Source organism: Salvelinus sp. IW2-2015, linkage group LG23 (genome assembly GCF_002910315.2).
Source record: "Salvelinus sp. IW2-2015 linkage group LG23, ASM291031v2, whole genome shotgun sequence".
Classification (NCBI taxonomy): domain Eukaryota; kingdom Metazoa; phylum Chordata; class Actinopteri; order Salmoniformes; family Salmonidae; genus Salvelinus; species Salvelinus sp. IW2-2015.
The window spans coordinates 9,318,586-9,336,507 of NC_036863.1; the positions used below are offsets into that span (position 1 = coordinate 9,318,586).

At 43.5% G+C, this 17,922-nt stretch overlaps 1 protein-coding gene across 6 annotated transcripts in view; it reads left to right on the forward strand.

Moving 5' to 3' along the window:
• Positions 1 to 17,922, forward strand: part of clip2 (CAP-GLY domain containing linker protein 2) — a 60,939-nt gene that overhangs the window by 23,784 nt on the left and 19,233 nt on the right. For all 6 annotated transcript variants that reach the window (XM_023967401.2, XM_023967403.2, XM_023967402.2 and 3 more), the window contains exons 4-6: positions 11,627 to 11,751; positions 15,317 to 15,530; positions 17,071 to 17,268. In XM_023967401.2, coding sequence (XP_023823169.2) covers positions 11,627 to 11,751; positions 15,317 to 15,530; positions 17,071 to 17,268 — 537 coding nt within the window. The remainder of the gene's footprint in view (positions 1 to 11,626; positions 11,752 to 15,316; positions 15,531 to 17,070; positions 17,269 to 17,922) is intronic.

Consider the following 17,922-nt stretch of genomic DNA (forward strand, 5'->3'; position numbering starts at 1 on the left):
AGCAAAGTACTTTAAGCATATGTTTTTGTTTGTCTCCTCCACATCCTCTAACCAAAGCTAATTGTATGGATTTTTTTTCTATTAATAATGTAAAATGAACAACTGTACAGAAAGACTCATGTGAAGGCCAAATTACAGAGGAACATCTGGATGGAATTAAAGCCTTTAAGTCCTGGAAAACTCCAGGGCTAGATGGCATACCAGTTGAGGTATACCAAACTTTTTTTGATATACTCAGAGGACCGTTATTAGCATGTTTTAACCACTCCTATGTAAATGGTAGATTATCAGACACTCAACAAGAATGTCTGATTCCATTATTACTGAAACAGGATACAAGTAGTAAACATAAAGATCCAGTCCATTTAAAAAAATGGAGGTCCCTTACACTTCAGTGTTGTGATGCAAAAATTCTAGCAGAATGTATAGCACATAGAATTAAAAAGGTATTTTAGGATATTATTAATTCTAATCAGAGAGGTTTTTTACATGGACGATACATTGGAGATAATATAAGACAAGTACTGGAAACAATAGAACACTGGGAAACCACACCTGCTATTCATAGCTGACTTTGAAACGGCTTTTGATAAAGTACGACTGGAGTTTATATATAAATGCCTGGAATATTTCAATTTTGGAGAATCCCTTATAAAATGGGTTAAAGTCATGTATAGTAACCCTAGGTGTAAAATAGTAAATAATGGCTACTTCTCAGAAAGTTTTAAACTGTCAAGAGGAGTAAAACAAGATCTAACAATAATATCAAGCGTTTAGAAATCCAAGGCTTAAAAACAAAGATGTCATTGTACGCTGATGATTCATGTTTTCTTTTAAGTCCACTATTTGGATCCTTCCACAGCCTCGTAGAGGATCTAGATCTTTTTCTAACCTCTCTGGATTAAAACCAAATTATGATAAGTGTACTTACTATATTATGTATTGGAACACAAAAAAAATACAACTTTTACATTACTGTGTAGTTTACCAATAAAATGGTCTGATGGTGATGTGGACATACTCTGTATACAGATCCTGAAATAAATAAATGATCTCACTCCAATGCATTTTTATAGAAAGTTAACAAAAGTGGATACAATCTTGCTACCATGGAAAGGAAAATACCTGTCTATTTGTGGAAAAATCACCCTGATTAACTCTTTATAGACATATTCCAGTTTACCAATTTGCTTACGGTCTTGCCTACACCTAGCAAACAGTTATTTCAATTATTATATGAGAAAAAAATATTCCCTTTTATTTGGAACAGCAAACCAAAATTAAACAGGCCTATTTATATAATGAATATCAATCCGGAGGGCAGAAATTATTAAATATTAAAGCATTAGACCTCTCACTAAAGGCTTCAGTCATACAAAAGTTATACTTCAATCCAAACTGGTTCTCTGGCAAATTAATAAGGATGTCTCACCCCATGTTCAATAATGGCCTTTTCCCTTTATTCAGATTACAACCTCGCAATTTCAGTTATTTGAAAAGGAAATCATCTCCCAAATATCGCTCAAGACATAGAAAGTTGGTTGCAATTTCATTTTAATCCACCAGAAAAAAACAGAACAAATAATATAACAAATATTGTGGTTAAACTCAAATATACTGATAAGAAAACATAAAAAAAAATATATATACACTGCTCAAAAAAATAAAGGGAACACTTAAACAACACAATGTAACTCCAAGTCAATCACACTTCTGTGAAATCAAACTGTCCACTTAGGAAGCAACACTGATTGACAATAAAATTCACATGCTGTTGTGCAAATGGAATAGACAAAAGGTGGAAATTATAGGCAATTAGCAAGACACCCCCAATAAAGGAGTGATTCTGCAGGTGGTGACCACAGACCACTTCTCAGTTCCTATGCTTCCTGGCTGATGTTTTGGTCACTTTTGAATGCTGGCGGTGCTTTCACTCTAGTGCTAGCATGAGACGGAGTCTACAACCCACACAAGTGGCTCAGGTAGTGCAGCTCATCCAGGATGGCACATCAATGCGAGCTGTGGCAAGAAGGTTTGCTGTGTCTGTCAGCGTAGTGTCCAGAGCATGGAGGCGCTACCAGGAGACAGGCCAGTACATCAGGAGACGTGGAGGAGGCCGTAGGAGGGCAACAACCCAGCAGCAGGACCGCTACCTCCGCCTTTGTGCAAGGAGGAGCACTGCCAGAGCCCTGCAAAATGACCTCCAGCAGGTCACAAATGTGCATGTGTCAGCATATGGTCTCACAAGGGGTCTGAGGATCTCATCTCGGTACCTAATGGCAGTCAGGCTACCTCTGGCGAGCACATGGAGGGCTGTGCGGCCCCACAAAGAAATGCCACCCCACACCATGACTGACCCACCGCCAAACCGGTCATGCTGGAGGATGTTGCAGGCAGCAGAACATTATCCACGGCGTCTCCAGACTCTGTCACGTCTGTCACATGTGCTCAGTGTGAACCTGCTTACATCTGTGAAGAGCACAGGGCGCCAGTGGCGAATTTGCCAATCTTGGTGTTCTCTGGCAAATGCCAAACGTCCTGCACGGTGTTGGGCTGTAAGCACAACCCCCACCTGTGGACGTCGGGCCCTCATACCACCCTCATGGAGTCTTTTTCTGACCGTTTGAGCAGACACATGCACATTTGTGGCCTGCTGGAGGTCTTTTTTTTTAAATAAGATTTTTCCTGTAGAATTCCCAGCGCTGCTCCCGGGTATCCTATTTCCATGACTGACTGTGCTGTCTACACCAAGGACAACTCAATGTCATTTAAACTGGATGCAATCTAATTCCTCAGTATTGCTTTTTCCATCTGGACTCCAAACAATACCTCCTTAAGGGCCTGCACTTCACTAGGATACAAAAATGTCAAATTGACGTGGGGTGAAAATCTCACAGCCATACCCCACACATACAGTGCCTTCAAAAACTATTCACATTCCTGACTTTTTCCACATTTTGTGTTACAGACCGATTTTTAAATTGATTCTGTATTGATTTTGATTGAAATTGATTTTGTACACAAAATATGTCAAAATAGAAAGTAAAAATGTCAACGTTAAAAACCCTGAGCGGTTTCCTTCCTCTCCGGCAACTGAGTTAGGAAGGATGTCTTTATCATTGTATTGACTGGGAGTATTGCTACACATCCAAAGCTTGATTAATAACTTCACCATGCTCAAAGGGATATTCAATGTCTGCTTTTTTTTACCCCATCTCCCAAATAGGTGCTCTTCTTTGCGAGGCATTGGAACACCTCCCTGGTCTTTGTGGTTGAATTTTTTAGAAACTTACTGCTCTACTGAGGGACCTTACAGATCATTGTACGTGTAGGGTACAGATCAAATTTATTTATAAAGCCCTTCTTACATCAGCTGATGTCACAAAGTGCTGTGCAGAAACCCAGCTTAAAACCCCAAACAGCAAGCAATGCAGGTGTAGAAGCACGGTGGCTAGGAAAAACTCCCTAGAAAGGCCAGAACCTAGGAAGAAACCTAGAGAGGAACCAGTCTATGAGGGGTGGCCAGTCCTCTTCTGGCTGTGCCGGGTGGAGATTATAAAAGAAACATGGCCAAGATGTTCAAATGTTCACAGATGACCAGCAGGGTCAAATAATAATAATCACAGTGGTTGTCGAGGGTGCAGCAGGTCAGCATCTCAGGAGTAAATGTCAGTTGGCTTTTCATAGACGATCATTCAGAATATCTCTACCGCTCCTGTTGTCTCTAGAGAGTTGAAAACAGCAGGTCTGGGACAGGTAGCACGTCCGGTGAACAGGTCAGGGTTCCATAGCCGCAGGCAGAACAGTTGAAACTGGAGCAGCAGCACGGCCAGGTGGACTGGGGACAGCAAGGAGTCATCAGGCCAGGTAGTCCTGAGGCATGGTCCTAGGGCTCAGGTCCGCCGAGAGAGAGAAAGAAAGAAAGAAAGAAAGAAAGAAAGAGAAAGAAAGAAGGAAAGAAAGAAAGAAAAGAGAGAAAGAGAGAGAGAATTAGAGAGAACATACTTAAATTCACACAGGACATCGGATAAGACAGGAGAAATAGTCCAGATATAACAGACTGACCCTAGCCCCCCGACACATAAACTACTGCAGCATAAATACTGGAGGCTGAGACAGGAGGGTCCGGTACGTTCTGTGTCTCCTCCTCGCACTTGCCCTGAAGTGTGTGTCACCAGTCCGGCACCACCTGTGCCGGCTCCACGCACCAGGCCTCCAGTGCGCTTTCCCAGTCCGGTACGTCCTGTGCCTGCTCCTCGCACTCGCCCCGAAGTGCGTGTCACCAGTCCGGTGCCACCTGTGCCGGCTCCACGCACTAGGCCTCCAGTGCGCTTTCCCCAGTCCGATACATCCTGTGCCCGCTCCTCGCACTTGCCCTGAAGTGTGTGTCACCAGTCCGTACCACCTGTGCCGGCTCCACGCACTAGGCCTACAGTGCGCCTCCCCAGTCCGGTACGTCCCGTGCCTGCCTCCTCGCACTTGCCCTGAAGTGTGTGTCACCAGTCCGGTACCAACCTGTGCCGGCTCCACGCACTAGGCATCCAGTGCGCCTCCCTAGTCCAGAACGTCCTGTGCCTGCTCCTCGCACTCGCCCACAAGTGCGTTCACCAGTCCGGTACGTCCTAGTGCGTGTCACCAGTCCGGTACGTCCTGTGCCTGCTCCTCGCACTCGCCCTGAAGTGCGTGTCACCAGTCCGGTGCCACCTGTGCCGGCTCCACGCACCAGGCTTCTGGCGACGGTTCACAGTCCAGAGCTTCCGGCGACGGTCCCCAGTCCAGAGCTTCTGACGACGGTCCCCAGTCCAGAGCTTCTGGCGACGGTCCCCATCCAGAGCGTCCGCGACGGTCCCCAGTCCAGAGCGTCCGGCGACGGTCCCCAGTCCAGAGCTTCCGGCGATGGTCCCAGTCCAGAGCTTCCGGCGACGTCTCCCAGTCCAGAGCTTCCGGCGGCGGTTCACGGTCCGGAACCTCCTGCGGCGTCCACGGTCCGGAACCTCCTGCAAGGGCCACGGTCCTGGAACCTCCTGCAACGGTCCACGGTCCGGGAACCTCCAGCGACGGTCCACGGTCCGGGAACCTCCAGCGACGGTCCACGGTCCGGAAGCTCCAGCGACGGTCAACGGTCCGGAGCGTCCAGGAACGGCGTCCAGTCCCGCGCCATGGCAGGAGCCTTCCTCTACGCCGATGTCCAGGCACGGCGTCCAGTCCCGCTCCAGGGCAGGAGCCTCCCTTGCGCCGGTGCCCAGTCCAGGCACGGTGTCCAGTCCAACTCCAAGGCCGGAGCATTCCTCTGCGCCGGTGCCCAATCCAGGCACGCGTCCAGTCCCGCTCCATGGCCAGAGCCTTCTTCTGCGCCGGTGCCCAGTCCAGGCACGGCGTCCAGTCCTGCTCCAAGGCCGGAGCCTTCCTCTGAGCCGGTGCCCAGTCCAGGCACGCATCCAGTCCCGCTCCATGGCAGGAGTCTTCCTCTGCGCCGGTGCCCAGTCCAGGCACGGCGGCCAACTCAGCTCCATGGCCGGAGTCTTCCTCTGCGCCGGTGCCCAGTCCAGGCACGGCGGCCAACTCAGCTCCATGGCCGGAGCCTTCCTCGGCGCCGAGGCCCAGTCCGGGCACGGCGTTCTACCCGGCTCCATGGCCGGACCCGTGGTCTGAGCAGGGACAAAGTCCCGCACCAGAGCCGCCACTGATGCTGCGCGATCCGAGAGCGGAGTGGGTACTTCGCCCCGCACCGGAGCCGTCACCGACGCTAGTGCCCACCCGGACCCTCCCCTATAGAGTCAGATTTTGCGGCCGGAGTCCACACCTTTGGGGGGGCGGTACTGCTCACGCCCTGACCATAGAGAGCCTTTTTATTGTCTATTTTGGTTAGGTCGGGCTGTGACTAGGGTGGGTAATGTAGGTTGTTTTATTTCTATGTTGGCCTGGTATGGTTCCCAATCAGAGGCAGCTGTTTATCGTTGTCTCTGATTGGGGATCATATTTAGGCAGCCATTTCCCCACTGGGATCTTGTTTATGTGTAGTTGCCTGTGAGCACTCCATAGCTTCACATATCGTTTGCTTTTTATTGTTTTGTGCGTTTCACGTCAATAAATTATGTGGAACCCATATCACGCTGCGCTTTGGTCCGAATGTTCTTACGACGTGCGTGACAATTCCACTTTGACATTATGGGGTATTTTGGGTAGGCCAGTGACACATCTCAATTTAATCAATTTTAAAATCAGGCTGTAACACAACAAAACGTCAAGGGGTGTGAATAATTTCTGATAGCACAAGAACACAGTTAATTTCCTTTATCTTTATTTGACCTGTGAGGCAAACAAACTGTTTCATAGGACTGGTCTTACACATCCTCAATATGATGTCTTAAGAGAGACTTTCATAAGGGCTAAGATATCTGTCTAACCTGCATTTGAAAACATAGATAAAAAAATATCAGAGCCTAATGCTCTGGTGAAGCTCTCTGTGTCTTGGCATTAAAGCTGAGTCGCTCTGAGTCATGTCTCAGGCCAACTTCCAGATAAACAGGAAGTTCGAGAAAGCAGTAGCCAAGTGGAGGCATATGTTGCCGACTCTATGTCTTGGCACTGCTGGCAGGCACACTCAGGCTGTAATATGTGAATCCATCCATCCAACCTGCACCACAAGCAACCCACTACTGTGTTTTACCTCGTTGCTTTCAGACTTTGCCTCACGGTTTTCCATCATGGTTTTCTCATCCAAGTCCATGGAAATGGACGGGTTAGGGATGGAAGTTCTGGAACGCCAGGGAACACTCAGATAACAGCAAACCAGCAAGGTCTACTATTTTGAAACTGAGGTCTTCTTGTGTTTTGACAAGCTAGGTTGTGGTCTGTTTCATGCAGTATATGTTCCTTGGCGTGAAGGCTGTTTTGGACGCAGTGCGTACAGGTTTACGTAAACAACGTGAGTTAGGAGGAAAGGACTGGACATTCTTTGGGAGTGTTTTTGTTATCTCTGCGTAGATTCACGGGTGATGAATGTGTCCGTCTGCCTTGTCAAGATGGAGCTTCACTTCTCGGAGGCAGGAAGCAAGGAAGTGAGGCTGTTCCAGTGACAGTACTCGTATTTTACATACAAATGCGCACCATATGTGATATATATGTGCGTCACTGTTTTCAGTGATTTACTGTGGGTGTGAAAGAATGGCATTCATCACATATTCAACCTGTTTTGACTCACATGGGCACTGTTGATGACTATCACTATCTTTAAAAATGTATTATTATTATTAACATTTATTTATCGATCAATTCACAATCCTCAACATTAATTGTGCAGTTTTCATCCTCAAACATCTGCAGTTAGCTCTTGAAACCGTGCAACTGATTTGTATGCATTTGATGAATACAAACTTGTAATCCACTGGAAAAAACTGCCCTGTGCTGACAATGACATGTTATCCATAAGGACAGTGTGCTGTAAATAAGTTTTGCTCTTTGCTCTTTCCATTAAGGCAATTACAGTAGGTTCTTCTCTAGCCCACTCACAAAAAGGCATCTGTGTTTCGGGATCAGTCTGGAGAAGATGTGATTCCAAACACTGGGGCAGTAGTCATGAGTCAGATGTTGTGAATTGAACAAAGAGCTGTTCTCCCCAACTCGTTTCTTTGACAGACATTTTCCCTCTCTAGGCTACTACATGCACAAAAAAAACCTAGTATTATTTATATGATTGTGAATGTCAGTTCCCTGTGAATTCCCTCTTCTATATTGCGTTACAACGTGATGAGAACAGCGTGAGGGCATTATAACATTTTGCTTCATAAGGCATTATACAGCCTTATAATGCATTATGCATAGCTCATAATTATTTTAATACATATGAAGACGGTATCAATAGGAAGTGTTACCAAATTGTGATTTGGAGCTAATTTTTCCCAGTATATACAGTGCTTTCAGAAAGTATTCATACCCCTTGACTTATTACACATGTTGTTGTGTTACAGCCTGAATTCAAAATTGATTAAAAAAAGACGCATCAACACGCAATACCCCATAACGACAAAGTGAAAACATGTTTTTAGAAATCTTTACAAATTTATTTAAAATTAAATACAGAAAAATCTCATTTACATAACTATTTACAGCCCTGAGTCAATACTATGTAGAAGCATCTTTGGTGGAGTCTTTTTGGGTAAGTCTCTAAGCTTTGCACTCCGGGATAAAATACTTCAAACTCTGTCAAGTTGATTGTTGATCATTGCTAGACAGCCATTTTCAAGTCTTGCCATACATTTTCAAGCCGATTTAAGTCAAAACTGTAACTGTAACTAGGCCACTCGGGAACATTCAATGTCATCTTGGTAAGCAACTCCAGTTTTGTCCATGCAGTTTAGGTTATTGTCCTGCTGAAAGGTGAATTCAACTCCCAGTGTCTGTTGGAAAGCAGACTGAAACTGTTTTAAAATCACCTTTGGCCTCATGGTGAAATCCCTGAGCAGTTCCCTTCCTCTCCGGGAACTGAGTTTGTAGTGACTGGGTGTATTGATACACCATCCAAAGCCTAATTAATAACTTCACCATGTTTTTTTGTGTTTTTTCACATCAACCAATCGGTACCCTTCTTTGCTAGGCATTGGAAAATCTCCCTGGTCTTTGTGGTTGAATTCACTGCTCGATTGAGGGACGTTACAGATGTGGGGTATAGAGATGAGGTAGTCATTAAGAAATCATGTTAACAACTTTTATTGAAAAAAGAATGAGTCCATGCCACTTATAATGCGATTTGTTAAGCATATTTTTACTCCTGAATTAATTTAGGCTTGCCATAAGAAAGGGGTTGAATACTTACTCACTCAAGGCTTTTCATTTTGTATTAATTTAAAAAATGTTCTACAAACTAAATTCTACTTTGACATTCTGGGTGTATTGTGTGTTAATCAATGACACAACATTTCAATTTAATACATTTAAAATTCAGGCTGTAACACAACAAAACGTGGAAAAAGTAAAGGGGTGTGAATACTTTCACAAGGCACTGTAAGCCTTGTGGAGCAATATCTCAATATCTCTTTTGTTATTTGCCTTTTTGAGTTGTCATCTCATACTGTTTGGGAAAAATATATTCTCACAGCCATAAGCTAAACAATATGGCTGTGAAAGAACAGGAAAGTACTTTAGGAGATTGAAAAGAGAGTGAAAGCTTTACCAGCGTTTGCCATCAGATTAAAACCACACACATGTGAATTTAGACTCAATTTCATTGTCCTGCTCCTTGCAGGGCTTTGAGTAAGAGATACACGCTGGCATAGATGTCATTGTTTGGCCTCTAGGACAATGATTGTTGGTTGTTTGTTAGGTTATTGTTTTGGGTAATCAGGGTTGGGCGATTTACTTGAGAAATGTGATCCTTTACTGATTACAGATTACATTACAATGAAAGTAATTAGTAACATATGACATTGGGTTACTCAAAATTAGTAATAATAGTTCATTCCATTTCTATCACCCGAATTCTTTTAATAAAATGTTTTCCCTAATATTCAATACAAGAACCAAAAAAATGATATCAAGTCATCGAAACCTCTTTTAATGTTTCATTTTTTTCTTTTAACAATCAGCAGTTAACATACAGTACAGTATGTGGTAACAGAGGGTTTACAATACATACTCCAAAATGTACAAAATAAATATAAAAAAGGGACATATTGATGTGCAAAAAATGTCCCAGTGTCACAAACAGAGGTGGTATCAAATCTAACTGTGATGTTCCACTGTTAGAGTGGATTTACTTCTAGTCAACTCTGGCTAACTAAGTACCGTTGCTTATATGTGAATTTGAGTTCGGAACACGTTGGATGCATGTTGCATGAGGTTGGGTCATATTCTCCTGGAGAATCTGGTCTTCCCATCGGTTCGGCCTCCATTGACACTAGCAAATCACTAGCCAATCACTACGTGGGGCGTTCCCAAAGCATATTGTTGGTGCTGCGTGGTGACAGACAGCGCATCTCAGTACGAAGCGTGATGCACAGTGCATTTATCATCCAATCAGCTGGTAACTTTTTTCTTACGACAGGTACATTCGCTGCTGCATAGGTATCCTTTATTGCCCTACCAAGCAAAAGAGCAGTAACTGCACATTTGATCAAAAATGTGTTTTTTGATACATTAAATACATGCTTTATCATGTGGACAAATATCCTGCATCCACTGTGCTGTGTTATGGAGAAAATGGGGAGTATGTTTTTTAGATTATTTCTGGTTTGGGGGGTTTGGGAGAGGACGCAATATTGTCATCGTCATGGCATTCCAAGACAGTTTACAATGAGAATGGATCTCTGTTTGCATCCGTCCACGTTGTTTGTATATGCTTGAACTTTAGAGGGAATACGTTTCTTTATCATCTTTCCTGTTCTTCTATCCATTCTTGCTCCTGACCCTCCTGGGGCAGAGATGGGGAAGAGATGACTCAGTCTGTAGGCATGTTGAGACTCTTTACCATAGTACAAGGTTGTCTAATTTCATTGAAAGAAATGGTAAAGCAGTAGGGTTTATGTTTTCAGATTATCATGTCTATACACTTGAACTGGCCATTTCCATTCTCAGCTGCAATATTTTGTAACTGTTACTGCATTTGCATCCCTTGGTGGTTGTGCGTTCAATGCATCATTTAGAGGTGAAGTCATTCGTGTTACGGCATGGGAGAGACTCAGCACTGAGCCGAGACTGATCACCCCCAAAGTAGCATGGTGGTCTTTGTGTTTCTCAAACCCCCTGAACCTGCTCTCTGTCTATCCCTCAGTCTGTCTGATCGCACTAGCGTAACTGGCTGTGACATCTTTTCAGGCACCCGAATGTAGGCCAGGTCAGCTTTTCCAGTCATGCGCTCCAATGTCACCTCCGAGTTGTTGTCAACGCCGAAGTCTCCCCTCGCGACACTAAGATGCCTGTCTGATTTCACCCTTAACTGTTGACGTCCTTTAGTGTCACTATGGGATACAGTATTAATGCATAACACTCCGCTTCCACCTAAAATGGCAAGACTCCATTGTCACTGAAAGTAGCCTATTGGTTATTGTTACCTTTTTTGTGGTATACATACCTTCTTTTTAAACCTGTAATCTTTACCACAGTTGCTTATGAGAAGAAGGAAAAGTATGTTGCACACTATAATACTTTTTTTTTAAGTATACAACATTTGGGGGCCACATGCCAAAAACAAACAAGCAAAAAGAAAAAGAAAGACAACCTCAGAACTGAGTAAAAGACGTACTTTACTCGAAAAGAAACAACAAATATTTCCACGCAGGGAAAACACACCAGCTCACAGAAGTCTTGAACACTAAACAAAGAACAAACACGCACAAAACCATGTGGGAACTAGAGGGTTAAATAGGGAATAAATTATAACGTAATGGGAACCAGGTGTGTACAATCAAGACAAAACAAATGGAAAAATAAACGTAGATCGGTGGCTGCTAGAAAGCTGGTGACGATGACAGCCAAACGCCGCCCGAACAAGGAGAGGCACCAACTTCGGCGGAAGTCGTGACAACCGCATTTGCAGTTTTTCTATATTTTCTCTTACTATGCAGTGTATTTTGGACATGATCATTACCAAGATGTTGCACTTGTTCACTATGCTCCTTTGTCTTGTCAGGTGGGGGGCACCAAGACAGGAGTGGTGCGCTACGTGGGGGAGACTGACTTTGCCAAGGGTGAGTGGTGCGGCGTGGAGTTGGACGAGCCCCTGGGGAAGAACGACGGTGCAGTGGCTGGAACCAGGTATACACCGTCTGTCACCCATCGCTCTCTCCCTCTGCCTCTGTCTTTTTCTCTATGTCTATGTCTGTCTCTATTTATCTCCCTCTCCTGCTTGATTTAACTCCCTTGCATGTGTTCACTCTCTCATTCTCTTGCTGGATCTCTGCTGTAAGCTCTCTCTGTATTCCTCCTCTATTCCCCCTTTATCATTCTCTTTCATTCTTTATTTCTATTTTTCTGTCTCTCACTCTGTCACTTTTTCTGTCCTACACACACACACTCTCACATGCACACACACAAACCCCCCTCCACACACATACACCTGTCTGGCAGATCTAGCTGTAGGCTTAGTAGTGTCTTCAAAAATCAATCATGTGTGGTTTAGTGTCAGACAAGACGGCATCGTTCTAATTTTAGCTGCAATTCCTCTGTATGGTAGACGATTAGAGCTAGGAGCTCCCTTCTGAACCACAATATTCAACTGAATTATTTTCAAAATGGTGAAAACATGAATCGCCGTGCAAACAGAATATGGCTTCACTCTCCAGAATATGACTTCACTCTTCTTCTCATTACAAAATGAATGTCACATTCTGTTTTGAGATGGAACAGTAGCTGTGCAGGCATAAACTAGTGGCACCATGCTCCAGTTCCCTCCACTTTCATATTTGATTTATTGAAACCTGCTTTTGAAAGATTTTACCACTGCAAATATTGCAACCCACTTAACCAGAAGAATGGTTTCCGCCCTCAAAGTGACTGATTTCTAATAAAATACCTGTTGATGTAAGGGAATACTCGACAACGACTAGCCATGACTTGTCACAAATCACATTTAAATGCCACAATACGGTATAAGTGAATTCACCACAACAAGCTGTTTTATATGGAAACCCATACCCGCTGCAATTTATTTATTTATTTAAGCCTCATGATTTGTCAACATGCACAGTTAGTCTGTGCTTCAGTCTGATCAACTGTAGCCTACTGATAACAACCACAGCTGCAGGTAGCCTAGAGAAGCCTACAGTATGCGCTTTACTCCCATCTCAGCCAGGGAAAATGTAACGTCATGTTTTTATAGCCTAAGCTATATATTTATAGCGTAAAATAGGCCACATTTATTTGTGTTCTGAGAAAATTTGAATTTGATCAAATTTGGTTTATATTCATTCTTCTGGTGGCTAGGCTACCTAGGCCTTTTTAATCCAAAACAATTGACTGGAATTAATCAATCAACACAAACTTGATGACATACTGTATGAGAATATTTGTAATTACAAATGGAAAGGCCTACACAATGCAAGCCTGCATACAGCAAGCTGAAACCTGTTCGTTTTTGTCCAATTGCAGTTATTGTCCCTTTGTCTGTGTAAAGGGTTCTGATTTTTCATCCTCGCTAGGGCCAGGAGTTTTTCTAGGACTTGTTTTTTTTTTACCATATGACCTGATTAGAAAAATAATCTGTTCCCATCATAGGCCTTATAAAAACATTTTTTTTTACAGCTGATTTATTACAATGTCATACGCTACAACTAGGATCCAGAGTTGGTCAGGTTAGCCTACTACCAGATCAGGAAAAACTCTGGGTCCCAGGAAAATAATTTCCCCCCCATCTCTCTGGGACCTGTCGTGCCACCTCTGAAATCACCACATAATATTACTATTTGTATGATCTACATTTGCCATGTTTTTGGTGATGGGGATGGGCTTCCATAGTTTTATGTGGCTCAGTGCAGCCGGCAGTTACTGCAACAATTTCAGAATATATCAGGCTGTTACTGCAATTTCAGGTCTCAAATATTAGGAAAATGTCTATACATTTCAACTGTTTCAAAAACATTACTCTGCTATTACCATTTTTACTGTAGGGCTGTTGGCTCAACTAGACAATTCTGTTTACACTGCCCTGCTTCAAGGGGGGCAACTGTCGGGCAAGTGTCGTGCGCTACCTCCGGAGGTAGTGGTCGAGACGTAGCAAGTACGCAAGTTTACATTTTAGTAATACACTACCGGTCAAAAGTTTTAGAACACCTACTCATTCAAGGGTTTTTCTTTATTTTTACTATTTTCTACATTGTAAAATAATAGTGAAGACATCAAAACTATGAAATAACACATATGGAATCATGTAGTAACCATGTTAGTGTTAAACAAAGTGTTAAACAAATCAAACTATATTTTATATTTGAGATTCTTCAAATAGCCACCCTTTGCCTTGATGACAGCTTTGCACACTCTTGGCATTCTCTCAACCAGCTTCATGAGGTAGTCACCTGGAATGTATTTCAATTAACAGGTGTGTGCCTTCTTAAAAGTTCATTTGTGGAATTTCTTTCCTTCTTAATGCGTTTGAGACAATCAGTTGTGTTGTGACAAGATAGAGGGGTATACAGAAGATAGCCCTATTTGGTATTCTTCAAATAGCCACCCGTTGCCTTGATGACAGCTTTGCTCACTCTTGGCATTCTCTCAACCAGCTTCACCTGGAATGGTTTTCCAACAGTCTTGAAGGAGTTCCTACATATGCTGAGCTCTTGTTGGCTGCTTTTCCACCGGTCTAATGTCCATTTCTGGTGTTTCTTGGCCCAAGCAAGTCTCTTCTTCTTATTGGTGTCCTTTAGTAGTGGTTTCTTTGCAGCAATTCGACCATGAAGGTCTGATTCACACAGTCTCCTCTGAACAGTTGATGTTGCGATGTGTCTGTTACTTGAACTCTGTGAAGCATTTATTTGGGCTGCAATTTCTGAGGCTGGTAACTCTAATGAACTTTTCTTCTGCAGCAGAGGTAACTCTGGGTCTTCCATTCCTGTGGTGGTCCTCATGAGAGCCAGTTTCATCATAGCGCTTTATGGTTTTTGTGACTGCACTTGAAGAAACGTTAAAAGTTCTTGAAATTTTCCGTATTGACTGACCTTAAAGTAATGATGGACTGTCATTTCTCTTTGCTTATTTGAGCTGTTCTGTTCATAATAAGGACTTGGTATTTTACCAAATAGGGCTATCTTCTGTATACCCCCTACCTTGTCACAACACAACTGATTGGCTCAAACGCATTAAGAAGGAAAGAAATTCCACAAATTAACCTTTAAGAAGGCACACCTGTTATTAATTGAAATACATTCCAGGTGACTACCTCATGAAGCTGGTTGAGAGAATGCCAAGTGTGTGCAAAGCTGTCATCGAGGCAAAGGGTGGCTATTTGAAGAATCTCAAATATATTTTGATTTGTTTAACACTTATTTGGTTACTACATGATTCCATATGTGTTATTTCATAGTTTTGATGTCTTCACTATTATTCTACAATTTAGACAACAGTAAAAAATTAAGAAAAACTTGTGAATGAGTAGGTGTTCTAAAACTTTTGACCGGTAGTGTGTGTTGCCAATGGTATTTTTCCAAAAAGTGTACTACCTACCTAAGGTTAGAGCTAGGTTTAGAATAAGGGTTAAACTAAGGGTTAAGGTTTAGGCTAGGGTTAGTAGATAGTTAGTTGAAATGTTACTGAGAGTCAACAGATGGACTATCCAAATAAATTGGTACCGAGATATCTCTTCTCCCCTCCCCCTTCTCCTCTAACCCAGGTACTTCCAGTGCCCGCCCAGGTTTGGCCTGTTTGCACCCATCCACAAGGTGATCCGCATCGGCTTCCCCTCCACCAGCCCAGCCAAGGCCAAGAAGAGCAAGCGGATGGCAATGGGGGTGTCGTCGCTAGCCCACAGCCCCAGCAGTTCATCTATCAGCTCTGTTAGCTCTGTGGCTTCCTCGGTGGGCGGGCGGCCCAGCCGCACTGGCCTGGTGAGAGATACACATGCATACATAGGCACAAGTATACACACACACCAATGTATTTTCATGACTATAACTGCAAGTCTAATGGGCTTGTATGCGCACATCCATTAAAAACTTCTCCCAGGTTCTTGATCAGAGAGGACAACGATCCCAAAGTGTTTAATAGGACAAGTGTTTAACTGCATTCTCCACATTTTTGCAGACCCTCAGAAATCTGACAGACACACAAACAGACTGAAAGGAAGAGACTGAGACAGAGAGAAAAAGATTGAGAGAGATTTAGAGAGGACAAAGAGGGATGTTTGCATGAAAAACAAAGGAGACATGCAATACATGAAACAGGATACATATTTGGCCAAAGAGAAAGATGTTAAGATAAAAAAATCACAGACGAACGCAGTAGAGACACATTACATAGAATACTAAAAACACGTTAGCTATTGAGGAACAGCACATACATACGCAAGAGAAACAAAGAGATAGTATTGGTATCTTATGAGTATTGATGAAAATGTCTCTCTGTGTACTCTGAATGCCCTCCCCATCCTGTCATTCAGGTGACATATTTGGAAGAGTGGGCATAGGATGGGCATGTAGCACATTGGGTTAATTAACCGTTTCCCTTCAGCCAGCATTAGGGCGCTCTAAATATAACGGGCTGGCATGCTCTCACTCAGGCGGTCATCTTAGTGCTTGCCCTAGGGCTAATGTACAATACAGACACACCTTCTCTATTGTCATCAAACAGAGTCTGCTGTAGTCACACTGTCACTATACCTTTCGTTGCCTCAGGTGTGTGTGTGTGAACATGCCCCTGGGGGACCCAGTTTGGCCCTCCGTCTGTCCCCTTCTTCACTTACTCCCTAAATACTATTTTGATGACAATGCAGATCTGTTCAAATCACGTGTCACGTGCCTACCGGGGATAGGCAATTCTGGTTCAAGGACCATATCGGGACTTTGTTCATCAAAGTAATTTGCGGGTGGGAAAAATATATGTATTATCATGTCTACATACTTTATATTTAGCTTTAGACATTCAAGTGTCAACTTCAAGTCATTTTTTATCCAAAATAATGTAATTAAAAAATATATATATTATAAAAAAAGGAATCCACAGACATCCACCATTTTATTGGCTTGTGGGCCGGATCCGGCATGGTGTCATATGTTGCCCACCCATGGTCCAGACCTGTATTTATGTTTAGTTTTCTCATTTGTTTTTCTAATGCTCCAAGACTAAATTAAAGCCCTCAACCTGAATGAAATAATAATCCAACCATATCATGAAAGCCCTGATCCATGCTGAATAAAAATAACTTATGTGATTTGGTAATGCCAGCACTCCTTTTCCTTGTATTTTTAATTGAGTATGTATCTATTTGTTCATGTGTAATGCTGCAAGACACATTTTCTCTAATCCTATCTCCTTCTCTGCCTCCCTTCCTCTATGTTTTTTCCTCACTTCTTCCTTCTCTCACTCCATTATTCTTTCATTCTGCCACCTCCTTCCCCCACCACCTCCCTCCCCACTCCCCCTCCATAGCTCACGGAGACGTCGTCGCGCTATGCCCGCAAGATCTCTGGCACCACTGCGCTGCAGGAGGCACTGAAGGAGAAACAGCAGCACATCGAGCAGCTGCTGGCCGAGCGGGACCTGGAGCGGGCCGAGGTGGCCAAGGCCACCAGCCACATCTGTGAGGTAGAGAAGGAGCTCAACGCCCTCAAGGCCCAGCACCTGCAGGTAGGCAGTAGCCTGAGTGCCAGTCTGTTTTGGATTTATTTGGACTGAAAATAGTTGGGTGTAGTGGAGCAGGTGTGTAATGCTGTACATCCCTGGAACTGACTGACACATGAATGTCTGCATGCACATGTACACATGTACAGTACACACACATACAAACATGTTCACACTCATGCAAGCAAATAAATCAAAACACACCACACACACATATACACATGTACTTAGTCTATACTGTACTTAGCCTTGTTTACTAGACTCATAGAGGTACTAGCCTGTGAATAATGGTTCGCCTGGAGATCTGCATCGTTCATTAACAAGCCCGAGCCTCAAATTCATGAAGCAATACAAAGTGGAATGTTATCTTCCATGATGTCTCTTTGCTAGACAAGGTGCACACTCGTTTTGCATTGCCCTAGGTGGTTGGAGATTTCACTAATGGAACGGGTTAAAATTGTGCAAACTCCGCCCACCCGCGATGCAAAACGAATGTGGCCAAGGGAAGCAAGTCCAGTGCTCTCAACCAATCAGGTGACAGTGTTTATAGCGGAAACAGAGAGGATCTTGGCCTTGGGCTAGCCATACCAAAGTTTATGTCTCCCACCATGCTGTGTCAAAGGCACATGGCTAGGAAATAAACTAGCATTTATTTCACTA